This window comes from Bos mutus, chromosome 5 (genome assembly GCF_027580195.1).
Source record: "Bos mutus isolate GX-2022 chromosome 5, NWIPB_WYAK_1.1, whole genome shotgun sequence".
NCBI lineage: Eukaryota > Metazoa > Chordata > Mammalia > Artiodactyla > Bovidae > Bos > Bos mutus.
Genome location: NC_091621.1, coordinates 39,902,917 through 39,930,312, shown reverse-complemented (window position 1 = coordinate 39,930,312; position 27,396 = coordinate 39,902,917). Strand labels below are relative to the sequence as shown.

Sequence of the window (27,396 nt, the reverse complement as noted above, 5' to 3'; positions counted from 1 at the left end):
CCTCAGAAGCAGGAGAAGGGCGAAGAGGGGGCGCTGGGCCACCGACGCGGCGGTGGGAACTGAGGCCCAGGGAGGCGACGGCCCTCCACACATAGCCGGCTTGGGACTCCGGAACCGCGGGGGGGCGAGGCCTTCTAACCCCTTCTCCTCCCAGAGCTCGGCCCCGACTCCAGCCCCCACCATCCGCGAGCGCCGTCCTTCCATTCCAGCCTCAACTTCCCCACCCGTGCCGGGGGTGTGCGTGCGTGTGTAGGGCGGGGAGAAGGCGGATGGGGTGCGTGCAGAGGAGCGCTGCGGTGGGAGGCTGGGCAGCGGGATTCCCTCCGGGAAAATGGCCCAGTCCCTCCCCCAGCCTGTTCGAGACCCTGAACCGAAACAGGAGGCAGGGCGCCCCCGGCCGGGAAGCGGCCCCAGCCCGGATTTCCCTCCCGGGTGGGGCCGCAATGACTCACCCCCTTCCCCCTTCCCCCCGTTTCCTTGTTTGCGTTTCTCTTCCCGGCCGCATGGCGGCCCTACCCCGCAGCCCCTACCCCGACAGCCCCGCCGCCGCCGCCGCTGCTACCGGGCACACACTCCCGGGGCGCTACGGCGCCCGGGGTTTCTCGAGGCCAAGGTTCCCGCCAGCTCCGGGTACCCTGCGCTCCGACTCCGCCCCCTGCCGGAGCCCGCCCCCTTCCCTACCCGAGCGCCAGGCGCGTCCTCCCCGCCCCCTCCGGTCTGCCCTGGAGGGGAAGGGGGCGGGCCGCGCCGGGGGTGTGACAGCTCCCGCCCGGATCAGTGCCAGCTGCAGCCTCGCTTCAGCGCCCGGTGCCAGCTGGCTCTTTCGTTTGGGACGGAGGGGAGGCTCGGGGTTCCTTGTCGCTGGGGGCTGGGGTGACGTTGTCCCCCCACCAAGTCCCCAGTTCTCCCCCAACCCGAGAGGAGCCTTTCCACCCAGCCTGGCTGGGGCTGCCTTGGAAGCGGCTCCAGCTACGAATTGGTCGGCTCACTTCTCCTGGGACTTACAGGCCGGGGGCACACAGTGGCTCGTTGTGGGGCGGGCGGGTGCTCCCGCCACCCCTTGCCTTCTGCTAGAGCCTGCAGGGCTGTGCGAGCTTGAAGGAGGAACATGAAGGTGGGTATGATGGGGTGGGGGCAGGGGAGGAGGAGCAGAGGAGGAAGCTGACACGGTGGGGGAGTTGGGGTGGGAGACAGAGGCTTGGTCAAGGGTGAGGAGGGAGGAGAAAAGAAGGGTTTGAGCTGAAGCTGCGTTTCTCGGGGATCCAGTGAGTCCGCAGCTCCATTCTGGGAGTTGGTGGAGATCCCTGCAGGTCCATGGTCGGTGGGGTGGGGCAGAATTCCAAAGAAGGGCCTGATCTCTGGTACGCCGCCGCCGCCGCCGCCGGCTGGAGACCCCTAAGTGCGCCAGACCGGCAGGCCCCAGTGAAGGTCTTCCTGTCCCTCCCCCGGCTCCTGGCAGGGGCGCAGCACCTCCGCCTGACCAGTCCAGAGGATTCGAAGGAAGTGCTTCTGCTTGGGGCAGCCGAGCCGTGCTTTGGTCCAGCTGCCCCGGACCCAGCCTCATGGCTGTCTGCCGTCCTCTTCCCATCACAGGTGGGCTGGCCAGGTGAGGGCCGCTGGCAGGTGGGCCTGGCTGTAGAGGGCGACTCGATTCTGGGAGCACCGCCGTTGGGAGGCCTCCCGGACGTGGTGCCGGAGGGGACGCTGCTCAACATGGTGCTCAGGAGGATGTATCGGTCCCGAAGCTGCTCCTACCAGCTGCTGCTCGAACACCAGCGCCCCAGCTGCATCCAGGGGCTGCGCTGGGTGAGTCCCATCCCCTTCCCTGGCCAGGGCCAGGCCCCCCTGGGCTGGAGAGGGCCCCCGACTGGGAGGGCGAGCATGCTGCTACCAGTCCAGCTTGCTCGGCGGGCATGGGGGATACACCTGGGGTGGGCAGCAGGTCAGGCAGCCTGGCTGCAGTGTGGGTGTCTCACACAACTGCGTTGGGTATGCGGGTATGCTGGGTATGCGGGTATGCGTGGTGCCCAAGTCCCCCTATTCAGGAATGTGGCGAAGGGGAAAAGAACTTGTCACTTCCCTGTGGCTTGAGTTAGGTGCTCGTGTGTTCTTCAGGTGGTGTGGGAGACATGTATGAAATACAGGGGTCGGGTCAAGTGCTGGGGAGGTAAGCTTGGTACTATTCTTTAAACATCACCGTGGCAGCATTCTCCTTAGTGAGGACTGAACTGCATGGAGTCTGTGTCTTGATCTGGGGTGAAGTGGTTGGCATTTGGCTTGGAGGGGCTCAGGGGAGAATTATGAGAAGTTTGGAGACTGTGAGATGAACGGAGCTCCCTTTGCCAGTGAAGAACATCTCTGGAGCTGCAAGAATGAAGGAAAGAGAAGTGTGTGTGGTGGGAGGCAGGGTGCGGGGGGGTGGGTAGATGGTGGATGGTAGGCAGGATATGGTTGCAGGATCCAAAACAGCAGAGAAGCTCTCCCCAACCACCCAGACTTAATAGATTTTCTTCACCTGAGCTCTGGTGTGTGTCTGTGACATGTGTGCAGGTGGGTGGGGGGGCCCATCGGGGCAAAGGGGTGGAGTTGGATCAGGTGATAGAGTTTGGAGAACCCCTCTCTTAGGAGCAAATTCTTTTGAGTAGAATGACCACCACCTTCTGCCTCCTCCTTCCTACCTCACCCATTTATATATTTACCAAATATAGCCATTTATATTTACCAAATGTACCAAAATATGAAGCTGAGTTGAGAAAACCAAGGCCCACCAAGATAATGGGGTCCCCCTTGCAATGGGAAGTGAGAGGAGAATCTAGGTGTCAGTCCCCAGCTGTCCTCCACCCCCTCCCTCCCTGGGTCTTCCTGAGAAGGGGCCTCATGGGCCTGGGTGCTGCTCCAGATGGCACTCTGGACGGAGCAGGGGAGCCATGGTCTTTCTAGGCTCAGCTGTCTGTCCCTCCCACCCCCACCCCAGGTCACTGGCAGTAGCTACTGCTTGGAGCCAGTGGGCTGGAACCCTCCCTCCCTCTTTCCCTCTCAGGCTATAATTACTTGTGCATTTCCTGTCCCTTTCCTAGCTTGTAGAGGCTAGGTGGGGAGTAGGGGGAAGGTCAGGGGCCAGGACAATGAGGTCACTGGAGGATCCCCTGGGACCCAAAGTAAGGGAGAGAGTGGAGGAGGCTGCCAGGCTCTCTCCTGACTCCCTCAGTCCCAGAATTGGAGGGCTGGTATGCGAGGGGAGGCCAGAAAGGTGGGGCTGAGGATCAGTGGAGTGAGAGATGGGGTCAGAGGCACAGAAACAAGGCCCCTCCCCCACCAGGTATATGTGCGTGAATTGATGATTAGAGGGAACTTAGATTTTTAGGGCTCGGGGCAGGGGCCACATCCTCTCCTGAGGACGTCTCTGGGGAGTAGGCGTGAGGTGGTTTCAGCCCATTGTGTCTGTGTTTAAGAGACTCTGGGTCCCTGTGAAGCTATTAATTCTCACCTGTGGGATGATGCCTTTGGCTGAGGGGGCTCGGATGAGGGAACAAGTGTCTGGCAGGGAGTGTGCACACACAGGGCGGTGGGTGGATGTTGTAAGGACGTGGAGCCCAGCGTCCCAGGAGGACAGTGCTGGGAGTTACCCAGGCCATGGCCACCTTTAGAAAGCTGAGGGGGAAATCCATCAACCTCCTGAGGTCTGAAGAGAGCACTTTCTGTTCCCATTAGACCAGAACAAGAGAAAATTAAAGCAGGTTACAGCAGGAGACCCTGAGGTTTGATACAGAAAGGACTTAACAACCATGGCAAAGCTGATGCTGGAACAGTATGGAAGAACGTCTCCTTTGATAAACATTATAGGGTCACACAGAGTCGGACTGAAGTGACTTAGCAGCAGCAGCAGGGGTACATGAGATATCTGATGCCTGGGAGCCAACACAGAAACCAATCTATCTAGAGGCAGGGGCAAGGTCGGGATGACCTCTGGTGGGTCCCCTAAGCTTAGAGAACCCTGAGATGCTACTCTTTGAGTGCGTGTTTGGGGAGAGGTGGCTCTATTCTCTAACTCAGAAAGCATGCTTTCATTCAACCTGTCCAAATGATGGAAGTAGTTAGTGTTTGTGCAGTACTTATATCCGAAGTGATATTATGAGCTTTAATCACATCAAATAATCTCACAGAAGCCTGAGAGATACCTACTAACGCCATCATTTCATTTTATAGATGCAAAAGCAGAAACACAGAGAGGCTAAGTGACAGTCTAGGGTTACACAGCTGCTAAGGGACAAGCTGGGCTTGGGTCCGAGACAATCTGGCTACAGAGTTCAAGTCTGTGGTGTATATTCTCTTGCTACAGAAGGTACCATTGACACTCCAGAACCTCACCCTGCCTCATGCATCCTTTCCCAGTCCCATCACACACAGCCCTGGCCTGAGACCCTAGCCGTGGCTTAAGGGAACTGGTCTGACGGGTCCCCATGTGGCTGTCTGGCTCTGTGCCTGCCCCTCCAGTGTGACTCTGACACTCAGTGACAGGGAGGGGGGTGGGGCAAGCCATGGCCCTGTGCAGGGAAACTAACTGTAGGACCTCTTCTCCCACCCTGAGTCCTTCCTGTCCAAACCTGACAGGAGGTGGTGGGTGAGGGCCTCCACCCCTACCCATACCAGCCACTGCTTTCTAGCTGAGAAGCCCTAAGCTGACACTCAGGGTCATCAGATCAGGTACAGCATCAAAGTACAGCATTTCTTGCACCGTGTCCAGGTGATAGCTGCCCATCGTGAAAGAAAAGTTATATTAAGTTACCATTGACTAAGTAGTTACTGCAAAGCAGGCATGGCTTTGAATGCTCCATATTATTAATTAACTCATTTGATCCTCAAAATTACCCTATGGGATAGGTACTATTGCCACCAACCCCATGTTATAGATGAGGAGGCTGGAGCACAGAGAGCTTTATAAGCAGCCCAGGGTCACACAACAAGCTGGTAGTGGGGAACCAAGATTTGAACCCAGGCACCTGACTCCAGAGCCCACACAGCTGACCGCAGCCCCTGAATAGCACCCCCACCGTGATCCCAGGAGGTCCCCATGCATAGGAGCACGGCAGGGGTTCAGAGGGACTATGATGACACACACACGGGACTTCATCTAACTCAGGATTGTTCAGACTTCCCTGCCGGCGGAACATTCCTGAAGACAGAATTTACCATCGTGCGCAGTGGGGGAGGCCCAGCACCAAGGAGGTGCCATGGGCAATGGTAGGGCTTAGTGGCTAAAACCATGGGCTTTGGAATCAGGTGGGCACAGGGTGAATTCTGGTGCCCCTATTTACCAGCTTGAAAAGGGCAGGTTACATAACCTCTGTGCCTCCTTTTCCCTAGCCAGGAAATAGGAGACAAACACCTACTTCTGGATCAGTGTTAATAACAATTATTCAGTAGGATCGGACATTTCTAAGCAGTTGTGTGACTCTGGGCAAGTTACTTCATCTGTCTGGGCTCCTGCTGCTTTCCTTAGGAAAATAAGAGGGGATGCCTTCAGGTCTCTTCCTTAGCTCTGATGGGCCAGCGTTCCAGCTCTGAGCCTCCTGCACATCCCCTGGGGCAGGACAGGAAATGGTTGAAGCAAGGCCTGCGGATCTGAGATCTGAGTCTTGCCCAGCCTGGCCACGTGACTGGGCACCTCCCCTCCTGATGTGCCCTCCACGGTCAGAATAATACCAGGAAGGGAGTGTGTGCTGGAGCCTGGGTCCTGGGCACTGAGGGGCGTTGGGGGGACTGGGGCCACCTGGGTACTCTGACATGAACAACAACGAGTCATGAGCACTTGGCACTGTTTGTTCCAACACAGGAGGCTGGCCGGGTAGCATTCCTGCCCTTCCTCCCTCCTTGGCTCCTCCTCCTCTTTTCCTGTGCTATCGCTGAGTCCCCAGGGCCATGTCTGGCGGTAGGATGGGCCCCATGACTAGGGTAAGGATACCTCTGGGACACCTAGCAACTTCCGCCCAGCACTGGGCCAGGCGCCTAGGCATGTTGGACCTCAGGCCTCTGCCCGGCGCACAGTGGGAAGATGCTGGGACCAGGGGAGAGGGCTTGGGCGCCAGGCCAGGTCCTCTTCAGGCCCTGAGTGCTGATAGGGAGGCATCGCAGAGAAAGAAGGGGAGGGAGAGGAAACAGGCAGGTGTACTGGGTGGAGTGAGACCGAGAATGTGAGCACTTCTGGAAGGGCTTGAGTTTATCCCTGGCTGTCTGGCTATGTGTCTGAGTTACCAGGGCACATCACCTCTAGAGTTTTGTTTCTTGATAAGTCAAGGAGGACTGACCTTGCCTGCTCTGCCTACTTCCTGTCTGAGCCTATTCTCTATGAAGTCAGATGAAATCACGAGAAAGACATGCTGTATGAACTATCCAGTGCCTGCCTTTGGGAGGGCTCCTAGAGGGTAGGGCATCCTGCTCAGGGGTGTTCACAAATTCCAGTTCTCAGATGGTAGGAGAGGAGCGTGAGAGGCTTTTATGACCAACATCCCAGGGCGAACAGGCCTGTGAGTCCGGCATGGCCCGATGGATGCCAAGGGCAGGGAACCTCGTTCACCAATGATTCTACATAAACCCCATTTCCGGAGCCATCCCATGTGCTACCAAGCCTGACTCACGTTTGCAGGGTTAGAGACCAGCAGCAGCATCTCGGAGAATAAAGGGCCTTCCAGCAGGCAGCCCGCCCTGTGCTTCACAGATGAGTAATAATAACTAACATGCACACACAACTGCATGTATATGCCAGTCAGTGCTTTAAACATTTGATCTCTATTAACTCACATAATCCTTTCCAAAGCTTGAGTTGTTATTATGAATGTTTTATAGATTCATAGGCAGGGAGAGATTAAATCATATATTCAGGGTTACATAGCAGCAGGGACTAGAACCCAGGAGTTGGCTCCAGGGTTTGTGTCTTTAACTACGAGGCTGCACCGAGGCCCGCAGAAGGCAGGAGGTTTGTCCATAGTCCTGTGACTGGGGACCGACCCTGGCTCGGCATCAGGCCGTGGGTCTCCGGACCTCCTGAGCTGCTTACTTCCTGGCCTTCTTATCTCATGTCCCCATGCTCCCCCAGGTCCACTGTGCCCCTCCCTGCCCTACACGCTGAATTACCTGGATACCTGGGCACAGTGGGCCCTGAGGAAGCAGAGCCTGGACCTTATCCCTGGGGATGCGCTGATGGAGTCATGAAGGAAGACACGGGTCCAGTAATAGGGCTGCAGAGTGGCGATGAGGCAGATGCCTGGCATATGCGGGGGTTACCCAGGGAGTATTTGTTGAACCGTTAGCTAAATGAATGTCTGGAGTCAAGAACTGGGCCGGGGCTGGGAGTCACAGTGGAGGAGCCCGAGAGCTGGGTTTCAAGGCCTGCCACTAACACTCAGACTCCCCACTGCCCTCAGACGCCACTCACCAGCAGCGAGGAGTCCCTGGATTTCAGTGTGAGCCTGGAGCAGGTACGAGTCCAGAGGGGCGGGGCTGGGAGGGGGCCCGCATGCCTGGACTCAGGGCTTGAGCCAGCTAGCTGTGTCTGCCCCCTCCAGGCCTCCGTGGAGCGGGTGCTCAGGGCGGGAAAGCAGCTGCATCGACACCTCCTGGCCAACTGCCCCAACCTCATCCGAGACAGAAAGTACCACCTCCGGCTCCACCGGTGAGTGGCGGCCCGGGCTGCCTCCTCGCCCGCCTCTCCACTACCCCCAGCAGTTTTCTCTCCTTTTCACTCTGTCCAGGCTCTGGACCCAGCCTTGCTGCTAGCTCTAGAAGGTGCTATTCGGATGGACTTCCTCCCTCCCCTCTCTCCCTCCTGCCATCTGACCTCCTTTCCCTGCCCTGTCCCCTTGTCTTCCCAGGCAGTGCTGCTCCGGCCGGGAGCTGGTAGATGGGATCCTGGCCCTGGGGCTGGGCGTCCACTCCCGGAGCCAAGCCGTGGGTATCTGCCAGGTGCTCCTGGATGAAGGCGCCCTCTGCCATGGTGAGCCTGAGCCCCGGTGGGTGGGCGCCCTGTGCCAGGCAGTCCTGGGGAGCAGGCCTGTGCTGGGCATCTCCGTATGGGCAAGTCTCATACCTACGTGGCCTCAATTTCCTCTCCTCCCCCTCACCTGGGCCTCTGCCCTGCAGTGAAACACGACTGGGCCTTCCAGGACCGAGACACCCAGTTCTACCGTTTCCCGGGGCCGGAGCCAGAGCCTGTGGGCGTCCATGAGCTAGAGGAGGAGCTGGTGGAGGCTCTGGCCCTGTTGTCCCAGCGGGGGCCTGATGCCCTGCTCACGGTGGCACTTCGAAAGCCGTAAGTGGGTGAAACCCTGCTCTCAGACTCCGTAGTCTCCCCTCCGAGGGGGAGTGAGCCCCTACTTCTCGTGGAGGGATAGGACCCTGGCTGGACCCGAGGCCTGAGCTCTGGTCTGCACCTGCCACGGACATGCTGTGTGATCTCGAGCCCTCCTGCCCCCTCTGAACCTGGTCCTTCCTCTGTAACTGAGGCCGTGGGGCCTGTGGCCTCCAGGGACCCTGCCCTCTCTGAGAAGCATCCGTGGCCAGGACAATCATGGCAGGTCTGGGTTCAAATTCCAGTTCCACTGGCTACTAGCTCTGTGTCCTTGGGTCTCTGCTGGCCAGCTTCCTCTTTTATCAAAGGATAATGATAGCCCACATTGTGGGGTTGTTGTGAGGGTGGAATGAAGTCATATGTAAAGTGCTTGGCCCAGTGTCTGGCACATGGTGTGTTCCCATCAGAGGCTGGCCCATTATTGATAAACAGCCACCTCTGGGGCCCCGGGTGGCCCAGGCTGAGTGGGCGCTGTGGCTCCCCGCACCTGGCTTGTTCATCACTTCTTCCTGGTCCCCTGTGCCCGCAGCCCTGGTCAGCGCACAGACGAGGAGCTGGACCTCATCTTTGAGGAGCTGCTGCACATCAAGGCCGTGGCCCACCTCTCCAACTCGGTCAGCCCCTGGCCCCGCCCCACCTTGCCCTCCCCCAAACCTCCCTTCCTGTGACCCCTGCCAGGGCAGAAGACACGCCCCTCCCCTTCCACCTGTGGCCTGGATACTTCAGTCTAATGTCTTGTCCCCAGCATGGCATCCTTGTCTGAAGGTCCTTCTGGCTCTCTGTGCCCATTTCTTCCCCTGCCTTGTCTCCTGCTGAATCCCAGGTCACCTGACCTCATCAAGCTCTGTCCCCCGAACATGCGTGGCTTTGGACCTAACCTCCTCACCTGGCCCCTCGTCCCTGGACTCGCCTCTCTGATTCTCGTCCCACTGCCCACAGGTGAAGCGGGGAACTGGCTGCAGTCCTGCTCTTTGAACCGCACAGCAAGGCAGGAACTGTGTGTAAGTCCTGCCTGGACGGGGGCGGAGGCCACAGGGAAGAAGCGATGGGTGCCTGGGGCATGTCTGATTTGTGCTGCTTCTCTCAGTGTTCAGCCAGGGGGACAAGGGCACCTCGTGGTACATTATCTGGAAGGGATCGGTCAACGTGGTGACCCATGGCAAGGTGAGTCTTCCCCCATGCCCAGCCCCTGGGCAGAGCTGGTCTCTGGTCCTTGTCCCTGTGGGCAGTGCCTTTAATGGACCCAAGGCTGCCGGCCTCTCAGGTCTCCTCCTGCTTTGGTGGCTCTGGGTCTGTCCCGGTGAGGGCTGGGGGGCTGGGCTGTAACTCGGGCCTGGCTGCAGGGCCTGGTGACCACCCTGCATGAGGGAGATGACTTCGGACAGCTGGCTCTGGTGAACGATGCACCTCGGGCCGCCACCATCATCCTGGGAGAAGACAACTGTCATTTTCTTCGTGTGGACAAGCAGGACTTCAACCGTATCATCAAGGTGCCGCTGCTGGGGGTGGGGAGGGCAGGGACATGTGTCTGGAGAAGTGGTGTGGGGCAAGGAGTAGGGACCAGATGGATACTTTAAGGAGTAGGGAGAGGTCGGAGGTGGAAACCTTGGGGATGATGGCTGGAGGAGGGAGCCCAGCTCTGGGTGTGTGAGGAGGTGCGTGGCTTGCTGAGGAGGCTCAGTGAGCCCTGGGAACCCTGGTTCCCGTGGGAGACCAGGGGTGAGGTTACAGAGGGGTGAGGGTCTGGGGTGCAGGGGGAGGCGGCGTAATGGAGAGTGGGGTCCATAGAAGGAGCACTGGGAGGGACAGGGTGGAGGAGGGGCTCAGGCTGGGTGAGAGGCACCAGTGAGGGACAAATCTAAGGTTGTGGGCGTTGACTAGGGCGGGAGAAGGGTTGTGGGTCCTTGTGGGAGCCTTGTGGGGCTTGGAGTTTGGAATGGGGGAGGCAGAGGGAGAGGCCCTAGAATGGGTAAAGGAGTTGTGGTGTGTTTTGAGCACTGGGTGTGGCTTGTTCTCCAGGATGTGGAAGCAAAGACCATGAGGCTGGAAGAACATGGCAAAGTGGTGTTAGTGCTGGAGAGAACCTCTCAGGGCACTGGCCCTTCTCGTCCCCCAACCCCAGGCAGGAATCGGTAACACACCCGCCGTGCTCCCCTCTGCATACCGTCTCTCTCGCCCACCTTCTCTTCTGTTTCCTGGGCTTTACTCCCTTCTCTGTGTCATATACCTGCCCGCTGCGGGTGGAGAGGCTTCCAGGGATTAAGATGCATCCCCCGTTAGTCCCCCTTCAACCACACGGGGTGGGGAGAGGGCTGGCAAATAGGGGTGAGCGATATGATTGATTCTTGATGTCTGCCCCCGCTGCGGGAGCGGGAGTCGGGGCTCAAGTGCTATGGACCGGCTGTTTCTTCCAGGTATACAGTGATGTCTGGCACCCCAGAGAAGATCCTAGAACTTCTGTTGGAGGCCATGCGGCCTGACTCCAGTGCTCATGACCCAACAGGTAGGGGCGGGAGACACGCTGCCTGCTTTCTGACTCAGAGGGTGGTCAGCACCACCTGGGAGAGAGCCAGGCACCTGCATCTGACCTCATCGGGTGCTCGATTGGCCTCTTTGGTCAGCTGGCCGGAAGTTTTCGTTCCTGTGTTCTTGGCTTGTGTAGGAAGTGCTGTGACGGGGACGGGGTGTCACTGCTCCCTGGCCCGTGGCGGGATTGGTAAAAGGGGTGTCCCGATTGTGCATATACTTGAGCTCAGGAGACTCGACTGCTGAATCCCTCACCTGTCCCCTGTCCCTGCCTTACAGAGACATTCCTCAGTGACTTCCTCCTGACCCACAGTGTCTTCATGCCCACTGCCCAGCTCTGTGCTGCCCTCCTGCACCAATATCCTTCCAGCCCTGGGGGTGAGGATGGTGTGTGGAGCAGGGAGGACGGATCCCCCGAAGCATGGCTGTACTGATCCCTCCAGGCCCAGCCCGTTCATGGGCTCCGGGTGTCCTGCCCTTCCTGTGCCGGTTCCTGAGGGTGGTGGGTGGTCCTGTTGGACACTGTGGTTCCCTTGACTGGGACTCACCTTCCACGCGGAGCCCGCCGGGGGCAGCGAGCAGGAGCGCAGCTCCTACATCTGCAACAAGAGGCAGCAGATCCTGCGGCTGGTCAGTCAGTGGGTGACCCTGTACGGCCCTACGCTCCGCACTGACCCTGTGGCCACCAGCTTCCTCAAGGTACCTGGGAGCCAGGAGGGGCTGGGCCGGGTTACCCAGGGTGGACACAGGGGTCTCAGTGAACCTTGGCTTCTCCCAGAAACTGTCGGACCTGGTGAGCAGGGACACCCGGCTTAGCAACCTGCTGCGGGAGCAGTGGCCAGAGAGGCGGCGACACCACAGGTGATGCTTTGGCTCGAGTGAGCTCGTCACGGGCAGGCGGGACAGGCTGTGTGGCAGGAGCTGGGAGCACTGCCTTGGGGGGCAAACAGGTGGCTTAAATCCAGCCTGCACCCCTGCAGCTGTGCCGCCCTAAGCCCGTTACCCCACCCCCAGGGCTCCTGCTCCTGTCTGTAAAACCCTGTGCTATGCTCACTTGTCCAGTCCTGCTCATCTCAGCGAGTGTTCTCACCAGTGCCTCACTGCGCACCCTCCCGTCACGCGTCCATCCATGCTCAGGCAGCCCACAGTCATTCGTGTGTCATCCTCCCACTGCCCTGCACACCTGCTCTGCTCACTGGCTCCTCTTTATTGCTGAGCACCCTTGGTGCCAGCTCCCGCCTGCTCCACCCAATTTCCCAGCCTTTACCTCACACTCCCAGATCTTCCCGCCCTCCCAGGCCTCCTGTGGGGGCAGCTGGGCCTCGGGGAGAGCTCTCATGTGGCCTCCCTGACCTGACACCACATCGGATCCCCTTCTCCCTTGAGCTCCTTCCCTCCCCTGCTGGCCTGGGACAGTCGTAGGATCCAGGGGCTGGATTTCAAGTCGTGCCTGTTCTGGGTCATCCTCTCCAAGTCTGCCAACCTCTGAGCCTCTGGTGATGGTGGAGGGAATCCAGAGCCTGGTACCCTTCGGCTCTTGAGCCTGCATCGTCCTGCCTGCTGGGGGACCCTGCCCCCAGTCTCACCTCCCTCTCACTTGCTCCACAGGTTGGAGAACGGCTGTGGGAACGCGTCTCCGCAGATGAAGGTGTCTGACCCGAGTGGGCTCCTCACGCCTCTGCTGGGCCCCTGCTTTCCCCCTCCTCCAAGGACCTCCAGGCCCCTCTGCATGGGAAGGTCCCCCCCCAAACACAGGCACATCCTTGGTCTGGGATAGGTGATCATGGAGCTCGGGCTGCGTGTGACACTGGGGCTGGGCCTTGCAGGAGACAGAGGTCTAAGGTCACTCCCCCCCATCCCCACAAGAGGTTTTATTCCATCTGGTCATGCTCACATGTGAGCTAAGTTGCTTCAGCTGTGTCCAACTTTTTGCGACTCCATGGACTGTAGCCCATCAGGCTTCTCTGTCCATGGGATTCTCCAGGCAAGAACACTGGAGTGGCTTGCTATGCCCTCCTCCAGGGGATCTTCCTGGAGATCTCTGACCCAGGGATCGAACCCACGTCTCTTATGTCTCCTGCACTGGCAGGCGGGTTCTGTACCACTAGCACCACCTGGGAAGCCCACTCACGCTCTCAGCTCGAGCCAGTTAGCAGTTCCTGCCTGGCAGGTGAGGGGTGGTACCTGGAGGCAGCTCAGAAACCCCGGGGTCCTGGGGCCAGTGCCATCCCCAGCAGTGGGCTGGGAGCGGAAAGTGGGAGGAGGAGTCCTGACTGGAGTGAGATTTGAAGAATGGGGTGGCGAGGACTGGGAAGGTAGTTGGGGCCACCTGTGGAGACTCACAGTGAGAATCACACCCAAATGCCACATCTGGGCCTGCAGGGCCCAGCTGGCTCTCCCACCTCATCCTGCCCCCTTCCTCCTCGGACTCCTTTTCTGCTGAAGGTGAAGCTCGCTCCCTCCTCCGTCTCCTGCCCCCACCTGCTGGCCCCTCCCATCTCCCTGTGAGAGCCCCTCCCCCACTGGCTCCTCTCCAGGGTGTCCTCCGTGGTTTTCCTCAAAGCTTTGTCCCAGTGGAATTGTTTTCTTTGTTTAGTTGTCTCCTTGCTAGTTGTCTGCTGGTGTCTGTCACGGCCCACTAGAATGCTGGCTCCATCCCTGAGGGGCCTTGACCTCAGTGAAGAACAGGCTGCATGCCTTAGGTGCCAAATATGCTGTAGGGGGTTGGGAGAGCCACCCTGGCCTCCAGTGGCTCACAAGGAAGTGAGGGACAGAGCTGCAGAGCAACCTCATGCTGAATAAGGACAAAGATGGGATCTCTGGAGGCAGGAAGGAAAGGGCTGAAAAGGAAAGTGTCAGGGTCAGGGAGAAGCGACTGCTGGAACTGAGAGATGCAGGGAGTGAAGATGGAGGGAGAAGAGGCTGCAGGCAGATGTGGGGAAGGAAGCCCGCCTCCTAATGGAGCCCTGGAGGGGCCAGAGCAGGTGGGGCCCTGTGGGCCCTGGAAAGGGGCCTGGCCTTTGTCCTTTGAGCATTGCGAGCCATTGGAGGTGTTTGAGCCCAGGATTGACAAGATGGGATTTGTATATTGAATAGGTCAGCTGGGGAGCCTAAGCTTTATTCAGCAGACAATGGTGGCCTGGACACTGTGATAGGAAGGTTAATCTGGCTCTGGTCAGGCAGATGGGAGTGGGAGGGAGGGAAGCACCCGAGAGGCAAGGCTGGCGGAGAATAGTTGGCGCTGTTATAGAAGATAAGGCGTGAGGAGATACGGGCTGGTGGGTCTGGGGATGGCCTGGGCTGTGGAAAGGGGAACACAGAGACCCTGGAACTAGATGATACTCTGTGGGGGAGGGGAGCAGGGGGGAGCAGGAGGTTTGAACCCAGGGGAATGGCCGGAAGAGTAGCCTGGGAGGCGGGATGAGGGGATCCGAGGAGTGTGTCGAGTTTGGGATGATGCAGCACAGATATGGAAGATCCTGGAGGCATTTGAGACCAAGGTCTGCAAGAGAATTCAGTGCCCAGTGGTATGGCTTTAAGGGTCTTCCATATGCTGGGGGCGGAGAGAAAGGAGGTATTGGTGCGTGATGCTGGGAGGAGCCCTGAGGGGAGTGCAGAGATTTGGAAATCCAGGGAAGAACCATGGACCAAGGTCTAAACCTCATCTGCCTCCTTCAGAGTTGGGAGGAGGAAAACAGTACAAAATCTGGAAAGAATAGTCGGTGGGCAGAGGAAGTGTGTGAGGGAGGCCTTTAGGCAGTGGGGGCCCCCAAAAGCCCACTGTGGTGGGGCCTTGGAGGAAGGGTTATGGGGCAGCTCACACAGTTGAGTGTTGGTGGACAAGAGCATGGGGGAGGGGGAGCGGGGGGGCAGGTTTAGAATTTTAGCTGGGCCACTTAGCAGCTGTGCTGCTTTGGGTATGTTACTTAACCTCTCTGAGCCCTCACTGATTTTATCTGTAAAAGGGGATAATAATATTTTGTCAAAGGGCTTTTGTGCATATTTAGATACTTAAAATAAGCATGTAGAAAATAGCAAATGGTAGCTGAAGGAGGAAAAGACCAGGATCAACAGCTGCCTTGTGTTCATATTAGAGAGGCTCTGGACCCATTTGGCAGAGGGGGTAACACACATATAGAGGGGCACAGACTCATTCTGAGCTCTGCCCTGTCTTCCCCGGGAGCCTTGGTCCCCAGGTTCCCAGCGCCTTACCTGCCCCGGGTTTGCGGGACACGCAGATCCCTTAGGTGGTGTGTGTGCTGTGCGGGACCCCCGCTCTGGGTGACAGGCCCCTCCCCTTCCCTGCATGCTCTCCTGTGTCAGCTGGTCCTTACTTCCTCTCCTTCTCAGGCCCGGAATGTTCCCGTTTGGCTCCCCAGCCAGGACGAGCCTCTCCCTAGCAGCAACTGTGCCATCAGAGTTGGGGACAAAGGTTGGTGGTCTGAGTCAGCCAGGGCAGAGCTCAAACCCTGCTCTCTCACCACCCTTGACTTTGGGGTGCCTGGCCCAGAATGGCATGTTGTGCTCCTTGGGGTCTCTGTTTCAGGCTCCCCCCTTGCTCACCTCAGGGTCTCCCACCTGCCTGCCCAGACTTCTCCTTAGTGCTGTTGCCCCCAATCCTTGGGACCCTCCCTTGCTGCAGTCACTGCCTTCTCCCTGCTGGGGTGGGGAGACCAGGCGGCTCCCTCCCAATTCAGTCCCATCTTCCTCTCCAGTCCCCTATGACATCTGCCGGCCAGACCACTCCATGCTAACCCTGCAGCTGCCTGTGACGGCCTCAGTGAGAGAGGTGATGGCAGCGTTGGCCCAGGAGGACGGCTGGACTAAGGGGCAGGTGCTGGTGAAGGTCAACTCGGCAGGTGGTGAGTTGTGTCTCTGGGTAGGGTGGCCCAAGGGAGGGGGGCCCCCTCAGAGCTGTACCCACCCCCTGAATTAAGATCATCACCATCTGTGTCAATGTTAATGGTAGTTAGCATTTATGGGAGGCTTATCACATCTTACTTATACATGTTACGTATAAGTCATGTACGACTCTTTGTGACCCCATGGACTGTAGCCCACCAGGCTCCTCTGTCCATGGGATTTCCCAGGCAAGAATACTGGAGTGGGTTGCTATTTCCTGTTCCAGGTGATGGGCACAGACCCAGGGATTGAACCTGCGTCTCCTGCTTGGCAGGTGGATTCTTTACCACTGAGCCACCAGGGATGCCTGACATTATTACCATGCTTACATATTTATTTAATCCTAATAGCAATCTTATGAGATAGGTACTTTTATCCTATTTTCAGACAAGGAAACTGAAGCTCAAATGGATTCAGTGATTTTTTTCCCAGGCTTACCCTTTGAGTGCATTGACAGACTTTGAATTTAGGTAGTTGCTCATTTAGTCCATCAACATCTTTGAGGGTCATCTATGGGCCAGCAGCATTTAGGAGGCAGACTTACCATGGCAGGTAAGATGAGCAGCTTGATGGTTAAGAGCCTAGACTGTGGACACCCAGACCCGAGTTGCAATCCCAGACCCACGGCTTACTGACTGTATGATCCTGCCCAAGTTGTTTGACCTCTGTGAGCTTGCATTTCCTTGTCTGTTGGATGACCACTGTAACTACCTATCACTTAGGACTGCTATGGCTATTAAATGAGCTACTGTGTTTGAAGCTCTTAGCATGGGACCTGGCATAAAGTTGGTGCTCAGAGTATGGCAGCATGAGGATTATTAAGACCTGCCTTTAGAGAACTTGGGACATTAAAAACCACTGTTATTCATGAAAGACACAGCATGGGTAAGACAGCGGAGCGGGAGCCCAGGGTAAGCCGCTGGTCATCCAGAGAATAATGGCAAGGGGTGGCAGGGAGACCAGCAAAGCCTCCTTCGTTCAGGAAGGAGAGATACTGAGAGCACCAGGGCCTGTGTGCTCCTCTGGGAAGCACTGCCCTCTGGTGGCCATGTGGCAAGTTGCAGTTGTCCAAACCCAGTGTTTAGAGCACTGATTGTTTTGATGGACACCCATGACAGTAATCAGTATTTTATTACAAACTCCCTTATTTGTGTATATTTCCTTGCAAGTCACATACATACGTTCCTACACTGTTGCTATGTGATCATAGAGCAACACACAAAGCAAATACAAAACAGGTAAGAAAAATCAATATAAGTGCTAATATTTTTTTCCTGGACGCATGGAATGGTCTTGTGTACCTTACTTTGAAGACTACTGGTCTAGGGACTGAGGGCTCAAGCATGACTGAAAACCCAGTCCCAGTCCACAAGAGCTGATGAAAATCCACACGAAGATTTCTGTAAGGCATTTCCCAATTTTCAAAGGGCTTGTATATGTATCATATCCTTATAGCCGCTATTTATATCAATGACTTCATTTGACTGATGAGTAGTCACGGGAAATCTTGGTGTCTGCTTTTGACAAAGGAGGAAGCTGGGACTCAGGGAGGCTCCAGCGTCGCCCAGTGTCAGCCTGTCTCCCCAAGACTCCTCTTTCATTGTCCTCTGGCCATGTTGCCCCTGTGCATGTGTGGGCATGCGCACCCATGCATTTAGAACACCTGCCTAGGACTCCAGTGCTGCTATTGGGAGACCTCTTCCAGCCTCCACCCTGCCTCCGGTTGCTCCCTGGCCTCCCTCTCTGTCCCCACCCAGCACAGCTCTGCTCTCTTTGCAGATGCCATTGGCCTGCAGCCAGATGCCCGTGGTGTGGCCACATCCCTGGGGCTTAACGAGCGGCTCTTTGTTGTCAACCCACAGGAAGTGCACGAGCTGGTAGGGCCAGGCAGGGCGCCAGGGCCCCGGGAAGGGCTGTTTTGGGAGTGGTACGGGTGGGTGCTAGGAGAGGGCCACATGGAAAGGAGAGCAGGGCCTGGCTGTGGCTGCTCCTAAGGAGGAAGAGAGAGGAGTGGGCCTCAGCCGATGGAGGAAGTCCCAAGGGGAAAACTGTTGGGCGCTCTCAAGTGGGAGGGGCCCAGCACTGGGGAGCTGTCAGGGCATGCTTCCTTGGGGCATGCCTCCACTTCCTGCAGCACCCCTGCCCTCCTGACGTGCCTCCGGCCCTGGGCACAGGCTTTTGGCCCCAGACTCTCTCCCCCAACCGTGCCCCCTGGACTCCCCAGGCACCCCTCTGAGCACTCTTCCACCTGCAGACCCCACACCCCGATCAGCTGGGGCCCACTGTGGGCTCTGCCGAGGGGCTGGACCTGGTGAGCACCAAGGACCTGGCGGGCCAGCTCACGGACCACGACTGGAGCCTCTTCAACAGCATCCACCAGGTGCTGGGGTGGAGCGGAGGGGAGGAGAGTGGGCGATGGGGAGGCCCTGCCCCACGCGCAGCCTCGTGTGCTGGACGCCCTGCCCTGCGTGCTGACCTCGCAGTGCTGCCCCCCTGCCCAGGTGGAGCTGATCCACTATGTGCTGGGCCCCCAGCACCTGCGGGATGTCACCACCGCCAACCTGGAGCGCTTCATGCGCCGCTTCAACGAGCTGCAGTACTGGGTGGCCACGGAGCTGTGTCTCTGCTCTGTGCCCGGCCTACGGGCCCAGCTGCTCAGGAAGTTCATCAAACTGGCAGCCCAGTGAGTGCTGGTGGGCTGGGTGGCAGAGTCCCACGGTGCCTTTACTTAACCCCCCTATCTGTGGTCGGTGTGCAGCCAAGTCTCCCACCCTTGTGCCTGCCTAGGTCCCCTGGAGCCCCTGCCTCCCCACACCATACAGCCCCAGTCCCTGCAAGGGCAGCATTGGCCTGGCCGGGTCTTGTGCTGTGGCTTGGGGGTGGTGTGGGTGTGGAGCTGTGTGTGTGGCTGCTTCCCCTGAGGGTCTCTGGGTCTTCTGTTCACAGCCTCAAGGAGCAAAAGAATCTTAATTCCTTCTTTGCCATCATGTTTGGTCTCAGCAACTCAGCCATCAGCCGCCTGGCCCATACCTGGGAGGTGAGTGCCATCTGCTGGGTAGGTCAGGGCCCCACCTCAGCCCTGAGTCAGGCCCCTGCCTGTCCTGGGGGTCCTGGCTTGGAATGGGGCCCGCACCCCAGAGCAGTGACAGCCCCGCCTGCCTCTCCTTCACAGCGGCTGCCCCACAAAGTCCGGAAGCTCTACTCGGCCCTCGAGAGGCTGCTGGTGAGTGCTCTCTGCCCCCGCCACCCTGGCCCAAGCCCCTGCTTCTTCCCCTCCACACCTGTGCCTGTCCTTTGTCACTTTCCGGGTTTCTAACCCTGGGTCAGGGCCTGGTTCCCTTTGGCCTGTGAGTCTGGGGGGCTGGCTGAGAAATGCAGTGTTAGCACTATGGGGGTCTGTGTAGTGTATTATATGCCTCAGCAGGTGTATAGGGGCCCGTGTGGCATTTGCTGCGGCATTTGCTGGCCCTGGGGTCTGAGGTGCCAGGGGACCACCAGGGGGCCGCTGACCTGCCTCAGGACTCAGGAAGCGGGTCTTGACCCAATTCCCATGGTGTTCTGGGGTCTGTCAGAGGCCCCTCAGGAGACTCAAGGAGGCTACGCCAAAAAACGAGGCAAGAGTTGAGGAGCTGAGCCCTCCACTCCTGGGAATTGTAGCGGGGGTAGTGAAAGGTGTATAGTTTTCAGGAGGGAGCTCATGCAGGCTGCTTTCATTAGCAAGGCTCCAAGAGCTCCTGAGGAAAAAATTCTTCTCCTGGGGCTGAAGAAGTTCAAAGGGGTGTACCCACTAGAGAGAGAGGGAGAGAGGGAGAAACAGGGACAGAAAAGAGTTTTCCATGAATCCTCAGAGCCCCTGAGACAATTTCCATGAGCGTCCTGGGGCCTAATTGGAGGCCAGGAAACCATGTCATGCAGCCCGGCATCACAGCTCCAGGCCCCTCTGCCTGCCGCACAGCCTGCCTTGGGGAGATCTGGGGCCGAGAGGAGGCTGAGCTCCAAGGACTGTGCGCATGGCTTCTCCTTGGCGGGTGGGCATTTGGTTATGCTGTGGCACGTGGTAGGTCGTGGTGTGCGGGACCCTCCCTCTCTCACTGTGGCTTCTTCCCTCTCAGGACCCCTCATGGAACCACCGAGTGTACCGTCTGGCCCTCACCAAGCTCTCCCCTCCCCTCATCCCCTTCATGCCCCTTCTTCTCAAAGGTAAGGGCACTAGCCCCTGCCCCCCTGCCCCCATCCCATCCATCGCTGCCCCAGAGTGTCCACCTGACCCTCTGGGTGATTCCAGTGTGCCAACGCCCTGGGGCCACAAAGGTGAACTAGGAGCTCACCGGATAGAAGCAGAGTTAACACATGCAGACAGATGGCTGATGACATGAGGCCTAAGAGATATAAAGAAACTGTTCCAGGAAGTTAGCAGGGAGGAAGAGGGCCGCATAGCGTCCCTGTTATTGGCCCCTTACCTTTCCTTGGCTGCTGGGAGGGGAAGGAGTTTGGGGACCTATGAGCAGAGACCATCTCTTTGTAGACATGACCTTCATCCATGAGGGAAATCACACATTGGTGGAGAATCTCATCAACTTTGAGAAGATGGTGAGTCCAAGGAGAGCGGGTATCTGAGGCTGGAACAGGTTGGAGGCTGTGACAAGGGCTTTGGAAGGGGCGGGGGATGGGAGATGGTCCAAAGTTGTTCTCAGTAATATAAATATGAAGACTTCCTTTAAAATAGCCCCTGCTTTACTCCATTGCATGCCCTCAGAGGATCTGGTCTCCACCAGGGAGTGCTGGGGTGATGGCCTCAGCTATCTCGCCCTTCAGCCAGAATCCCCTCCCCACCAGGCCTCCTCCTCTCTAAGCCCTCCCTGATTTCTGTCTTCCCAGTGCCTGGTACCCACTGGGTCTTTGGGTGGGCTGGGGCACAGCAGGCACAGCCCCGTCTCCTACAGCCGCTGGTGTCTAGGAGCACTTCAGCTGTCCCCCAGGCCAGGCCAGGGCCCGTCCCTCATATCAGGTCTCATGTCCTTACTTGGCCCCCAGAGAATGATGGCCAGAGCTGCACGGATGCTACACCACTGCCGAAGCCACAGCAATGGTGAGAGGGCAGATCCCCGGTGGGCGCCCCTGAGTGATGTCCCCTTCAAGGCACAACTTGGTCTCCTCACTGACTCTCCCCTCACCCCCCAGTGCCTCTGTCACCGCTCAGAAGCCGAGTCTCCCACCTGCACGAGGACAGCCAGGCGGTCAGGGTTTCCACGTGTAAGTGAGGGCAGGGGTGGGTGCTGACAAGCTGGCCGCGGCTGGCTGGCACTTACAGGCACATCCATACATGAAAGGGCTTCCCCAGTGGCTCAGATGGAAGAGAATCTGCCTGCAATGAGGGAGACCTGGATTCAATCCCTGGGTTGGGAAGATCCAGTATTCTTGCCTGGAGAACCGCATGGGCAGAGGAGCCAGGCGGGCTACAGTCCATGGGGTTGCAAAGCACGATGTTGGTAATGGTTCATAATAGCTGTATGAAGTAGGTAGAGTATTATCCCCACTTAAAGGTATACAGTGGGCTGGAAGCCTTGAAAAAACAGGTAGAAGCCGCAGTGAGGTAGAGCTGGTTAGATAAGCAGTTAGACAGGGCTGGGACCCACGCAGTCCTACTCCAGGCCTGTGTTCTTTTAACTGGCCTTCAGTTTGTGTGAAATGGGATTAGTCGTAATCCACAGTTCGTACCACACCATCATCATTATCTTATGCATTTATCTATTCTGAAAATAAGATGAGCCCTTCTGGACCCAAGCCAAGCTTCAGCACACTGACAATAACTTCCATCTCCCTAGTGGTGGTCCCCTTTCCTGTCTCCTTGCCCCTCCCCACCCAGGGAAACCACTATGCTGAATTTTGAGTTACCCATTTCCTTGTTTTTAAAAAATAGCTTGATCGTGTGTACATATAATAAAATATATATATACATATATCTTTAAAATATCTCATATATATATGACAACAAAATATTCTTTAGTTTTCATTGTTTTTGAACTTAGTAAAAGGGGTATTAAGCTGCATATAATTTTGGGGCCCGTTTCACTGTGCTCTTCTGTCCCAGATGGGGGGTGGGGTGTCTTCTAGATTGGCTGTGGGAAGTGGCAGGCTGGGTAGCACAAGGTAGGAGGATCGATTTGCCTCTTGGAAAGGGGAAAGGTGGGCTCTACAAAGTGCTGACCGCCCTCCCTGCCCCCCAGGCTCGGAGCAGTCCCTGAGCACCCGGAGTCCCGCCAGCACCTGGGCTTACGTCCAGCAGCTGAAGGTCATCGACAACCAGCGGGAACTGTCCCGCCTCTCCCGGGAGCTGGAGCCGTGAGGAGGGGCTGGGCTGGAGCAGACACTGGCCGCCAGGAGAGCCTGGGGCACGCCGGGCCAGGAGGCCCACGGGCTGGCCAAGCCGGGCAGGGCTCTCCAAGGACTGGACCTGAGGCCCAGGAGAGGGCAGCGTGGGGGCACCTGTCCCCCGCGATGACTGGTGGCCAAGGAGGACCTGCGAATGGAAGCAGCTGGGGCCCAAGGCCAAGGAGTGGGGGACAGAGAGGCCCTGGAGTGAGTGGGAGAGCAGAGCGTTTTCTCTCTTTGTGTTCAATAGAGAGCTCTCCACACCAGGATTTTCCCAGATTCTGCGCCTCACGGCTCTGTTGTCCAGCCGTCTCTGGCTCCTGGCGTGTGTTTCCATGGTGGGCTAAGCGTCTGCACGCATGTGGCAGGAGCAGGCCCACTGCCTGGGGAGGCAGCGGGTGGAGGCGGGGAGCAGCAGCGCTTTTCTTTCCACAGCCTGTGCGATAAACAGCTGGGTGTGGTCAGTGCTGTTTGTCCAGGAGAGGTGGTCCCTGAGGAGCTGTATTGTTACCCTAAGTGGACAGAGACGCTGTGTTCTCTGGCCAGCCCCTGGGGGTGGGCCAGGGAGGGCCAAGCCCCGCCCCCCGCCCGGGATGGTCTCTGGGACCCGGCAGGGCTCCACGGCGGACTGCATCCAGGCCTCAGCCCCCTGGTCACAGGGGCTCTGGGAGCCTGCAGCCCTGTGGGGGGCTGGTCCAAGTGGCACTCAGTGGTCCACGGGGGTCTGAGAGGCCGCTCCTTCCTTCCCTCCCCACTCCACTTCCTGCCTTCTGCCTCCAGCCGTTGGGTGGTGCTCTGAGCAGAGGCAGTGATGCAGAGGTGGAGGCTTCCGGGAGTCACGTCTCTCATCAGTGATGAGTGGTCCCGTCAGCTCTATCGGTTTTGAGTCCTCCACATCTCCCCTGGGAACCAGCCACACCGTGAAGACCCTCCTGCCCAGGGACCCTCACATGAGGAAATTCCAGGTGGGACAGCCCTCTCTGCTCCCGTGGCCTCGAGCCTTGGCAGGGTGCGGTGCCTGTCTGACCCTGAGAGGGACTCTCGGCCTTGGAGATGCCCTGGTGCAGGTTCTGAGTACCAGGGCCCTGGGGCGTATGGAGGAAGCGGGCCCCACACCTGGAGAGGGAAGGCAGCTGGCACATGCTCAGGGGCTCAGGCTGAGCACCCCCTTCTTCCCTCACCCCTCTGCTGCCAGATCTCATCCCTGAGGTCATGGACACACACTGCCTCCAGAAAGGGTCAGAGCTCTTAGCAGGAGGCAGCCCAACTGGGGGATCATACCTCAGGTTTCTAAGTGAATCTGGGCAAGTCAGTGAACAGTTCACCTCCATTTCTCCATTTGTCAGATGGGTGTGAAGATCCCAGGTCAGCACTTAGCGACAAAAAGGTAAACGGCTGCTCTGCCTCTGCAGCTGAGGTGACAGCTGAGGGCTGCCCCATGTCCGCTGCCTGTCGGGGGCAGCATCTCCTCGGAGGAATTAGGGGAGCCCACTCCCCAGGGAGAGCCTGGGATAGAGCAGATAGCAGGGTAACCAAGCCAGTGCCCTTACCCATGGGTGGAGATGGAAGACCCAGGGGCATGGAAGCTTCCAGAGCTGAGTAATCATGACATGAGGTGTGGACCCGGTGAGTCAGGACTCCAGAGTCTTTCTTGTCTCCTAAACCTGTGTCAAAGTTTCGGCCAAGTCCAGACCAGCCAGCTGGACGGCTCTTCTGCATCCTTTCAGACCCAGGGGAGACCAGCCCTGTGACAAGGAGTGGAAACCAACCGTGGTGGGCATCTTCCATTGGCATTTTCTTTTTCTTCCCTGTGGTCACACACATGTCCCCAAGGAGCTTTGGTAGTGCAGGAATCTCCTTTCCACCTCGACTGCCCTGCCACCTCCAGCTGCCTCAGTCTCTGGGGCAGGACACTTTTTGAGCTGGTCCGGGAAGGCCTTGCCAGGAGAACTGTGCCCAGGGCAGGCAGGAGGACACATACTGGGAGCCAGAGACCCCAGTGACGGGACAAGCCACCATGGAGGGAAAGGCTCCAGTCACGGTGGCCTCTTGCTCTGAGGGCCAAGTCACCTGTCTCCCTGGCTGCCCAGCTATGGGGTGGATGGGTGGCATCGTTGTGGGATCTAGCAGGCCGGGCTGTGTGCCGCCCGTCTCCCAGGGTGTGTCCCACCTTCAGGAAAGCTGCAAAGGGAAGAGGAATTCATGGGATGCTTAAAGAAGGAAGTGTAAGGAGAGGCCTTTTAAAGATATTTTACCTCAAAGGGGGGAAAGCAGAGAGGGAAAGTGTGTATTTTATGAGGAGGAACAGAGTGGGTGATTCCTCCTCTCTAAAACATTTACACACACACCCCTCCCTTACCCTCTAATCCTTAGTTTTCCTGCCAACCCCCAGGGTAGGCTGGGGACCAGGCCAGGACTGTAATTATGGGGTGCACACCAGGGAGGGTCCCCCTCCAGCAGGACCTGGTGAAGGGGTAGGGCAACCTGGGGAGCCCCGACCCTCTGGCTGCTCCTGCTTCTCTCTCCTCTCTCCCCGACCTCGCTCCAGGCGGCACAGACCTGGAGCTGAGGCAGCCGCCGCCCCCTCCATCGCATCCAGCGGAGTTAGAGTGGTGGTGGTGCAGGCACATCTGCTTTCAGGGTGCTCCTCGCGGCCTCCGTGCTCCCCGCGGCTTCCGTGCTCCTGGCAGCCCCTGGCTGCACTGAATTCCAAGCAGCAAAGATGACTCTTCTTAATGTTGCTATTGTTCGCAGTACTTACCACGCTAATAGATTTAATTTTGAATAGTGTTTTCATTATTTCATCTATTATCTTAATTTTTACCCTGATGATAAGGCAAGTATTTTTACTTACCCCTGTTTTATAAAAGTCAGACTGAGGCACACAAAGATTTGCCTAAGCTCACATAACTGGTTAATAACAGGGTGGGCAGGTGAAGGACCTGGATGTGTATCAACCATGCCCATGCCATGGGCCTTCCCATCCAAATCTTTCCCTCATGTCCCTGGAGGAAATGCAGAGATAATCTTGCTGAACCCCAATATTGTCTTCTTTTCTGGGACTAGACCCTGCCTATAAATGTCTCCTTCCAGGTGCTGCAGCGATAAAGAATCTGCCTGTTGATATAGGAGACACAAGAGATTCAGGTTCAATCCATGGGTCTGGAAGATCCCCTGAAGGAAGAAATGGCAACCTGCTCTAGTGTTCTTGCTTGGAAAATTCCATGGACAGAGGAGCCTGGTGGGCTACAGTCCATGGGGCCTCAAAGAGTCAGACACGCCTGAGAATGGCACAGCAGTCCCTCCTTTTATTTTGAGATACTGTGAGCTTGGTAGGGTAGTCCTACATATGAGACAGGGGGTTATGGCCCCCTGGAGCAGACCACCCAGCTAGGGAGACTGATGCATAACAAGGCCGGCAGAGGGGAGGAGATGCCACAGAGGGCAAGTTCAGACAGCGGTGGATGCTTGGGGCCGTGGGATCTCACTACTTGCCTCTAAGCACTCAGGCCCACAGCTGCTCCCCTGGCTGCAACCCTCTGGCACCCCTGAGCTGTGGATGCCTGCCTGCACAGCTCTGCCTCCCAGACTTGGAGTGCTCTGAGCTCATCACTGGCACCAGCCACCCAAGTATCAGTGTGGTGGCTGGTGCCTGGGATGGTCTCTGACTGGGCCATTGTTCTTCATCTCTCCTCCCTTCCATGGACCTGTAGGCCAGAACATAAAGGCATTCCAGAATGTGTCCTCAGACCTTGCCCCTGCCCCCAAAGTCCTGGGCTTCTCACATGAGGGCCAAGGCCATGGGCTGGAAATAAGCATCCTCTTAGGCCCATCCGGTTGCCCCAGCCAAACCAGGCACCCCTCTCCGAGACTCTGGGCTCTTCAAGACCCGAGCATAGTCTAACCTGACAGTGTTCTGAAATGGGGCTACCATCCTTCCCAGCCAGCTGCGTCCGACTGCCCTGTGGTTTGAGAGCTCATCCTTCCCATGCCTGCATGTCACAGGGCAAGTGGTCTTGCTGGGGCCAAAAGGCTGCTGCTGCTGCAGGAGTTTGGGCCAGGGGACCCCCAGAAGGAGGAGGAAGGCTGGGCTTGGAGCCCAGACCCACGTCATGTGGGAAAGAGTAAGATTCTGGTTTTTGTGTGTGTTTAGATTCTAACCAGGATGGCCCGTGGGCCAGGGAGCCCAGGGCCTTGCCTGACCCTGCCTGCCATGCTATTGGCCTTTGAGGAGGGCCTGGGCCTCAGTTTTCTCGCTGGTGTGTAAGCTGTGGGCAGCTGGAGCTGCTTCCCAGTTGCTGAGTGAAGGAGATTGCAAGGCTTTCCTAGCACTCAAGGGACTCTAGCCAGCACAGGGGTGGTGAGAGGGCAACCTTTGCTGCGTCCTTGGCAACAGGACATTTAAAACTTACTCCACTTCCCAGAAAAAGTGCTCTGTAAACCAGAGCTTGAGGTAGCACAGGCCGGTGTCAGGGCAGTCCTCCCATGGGTGGGCAGTGGCCTTGGGCAAGTCCCTTCCTCTCCTGGGGCCTGAGCTTCCTTATTAATAAACAGGGATTTGGATTAGAAGGGCTTGCGATATTTTCTTGCAACTGCTGTATTTGACTTAGCTTAAGGCGTCACATGCGATGTGACCCTCTTGGGTCGTGAGAGTGTGGACCCTCCCCACTTCCTGAAAATCTTCTCAGTGGTGGCCCCCAGCCAGACTGCCTGTGGGAGGGACAATCAGTCACAAAATTATTCATTTGGTTGTGCTGGGTCTTAACTGCAGCATGCAGGATCTTCAGTTGCAGCATTCAAACTCTTAGTTGCAGCATTTGGGATCTAGTTCCCTAACCAAGGATCAAACTTGGGCCCCCTGGATTGGGAGCTTGGAGTCTTAGCCTGGACCACTAGGGAAGCCCCAAGCACAATTTGTTAGAAGCATTCTCAGAGAGTTCTCTGCCCCTAAATATTGCCTTCTGCAGCCTACTTGAGTTCCAGTTGTCTCTAGGAGGTCCCTGTTACATAGGTATGTAACTTGGGAGAAAAGAAGAGAAGCAAAAGGCAAAGGGGAAAGGGAAAGATACCCCCAACTGAATGCAGAGTTCCAGAGGATAGCAACGAGAGACAAGAAAGCCTTCTTAAGTGAACAATGCAAAGAAATAGAGGAAACCAATGGGAAAGACTAGCAATCTCTTCGAGAAAATTGGAGATATCAAGGGAATATTTCATGTAAGCATGGGTACAATAAAGCACAGAAACAGTAAGGA

The 27,396-nt window shown here is 57.4% G+C and overlaps 1 protein-coding gene across 1 annotated transcript; it reads left to right on the top strand.

Annotated features, from left to right (window-relative positions):
- The first annotated feature begins 708 nt into the window (after positions 1–708).
- Positions 709–27,396, top strand: RAPGEF3 (Rap guanine nucleotide exchange factor 3). The gene is made up of 28 exons (XM_070370672.1): positions 709–1,114; positions 1,594–1,806; positions 7,422–7,475; positions 7,563–7,669; positions 7,869–7,990; positions 8,137–8,305; positions 8,874–8,965; positions 9,292–9,345; positions 9,432–9,508; positions 9,688–9,834; positions 10,364–10,476; positions 10,759–10,847; positions 11,150–11,228; positions 11,419–11,569; positions 11,649–11,731; positions 12,479–12,518; positions 15,221–15,302; positions 15,586–15,732; positions 17,552–17,649; positions 18,027–18,152; positions 18,274–18,455; positions 18,719–18,809; positions 18,945–18,995; positions 19,885–19,972; positions 20,298–20,362; positions 20,807–20,861; positions 20,954–21,025; positions 22,000–27,396. Exons 1-28 carry the CDS (start codon positions 1,109–1,111, stop codon positions 22,116–22,118), a joined length of 2,772 nt encoding a protein of 923 aa, XP_070226773.1. The 5' UTR covers positions 709–1,108; the 3' UTR covers positions 22,119–27,396.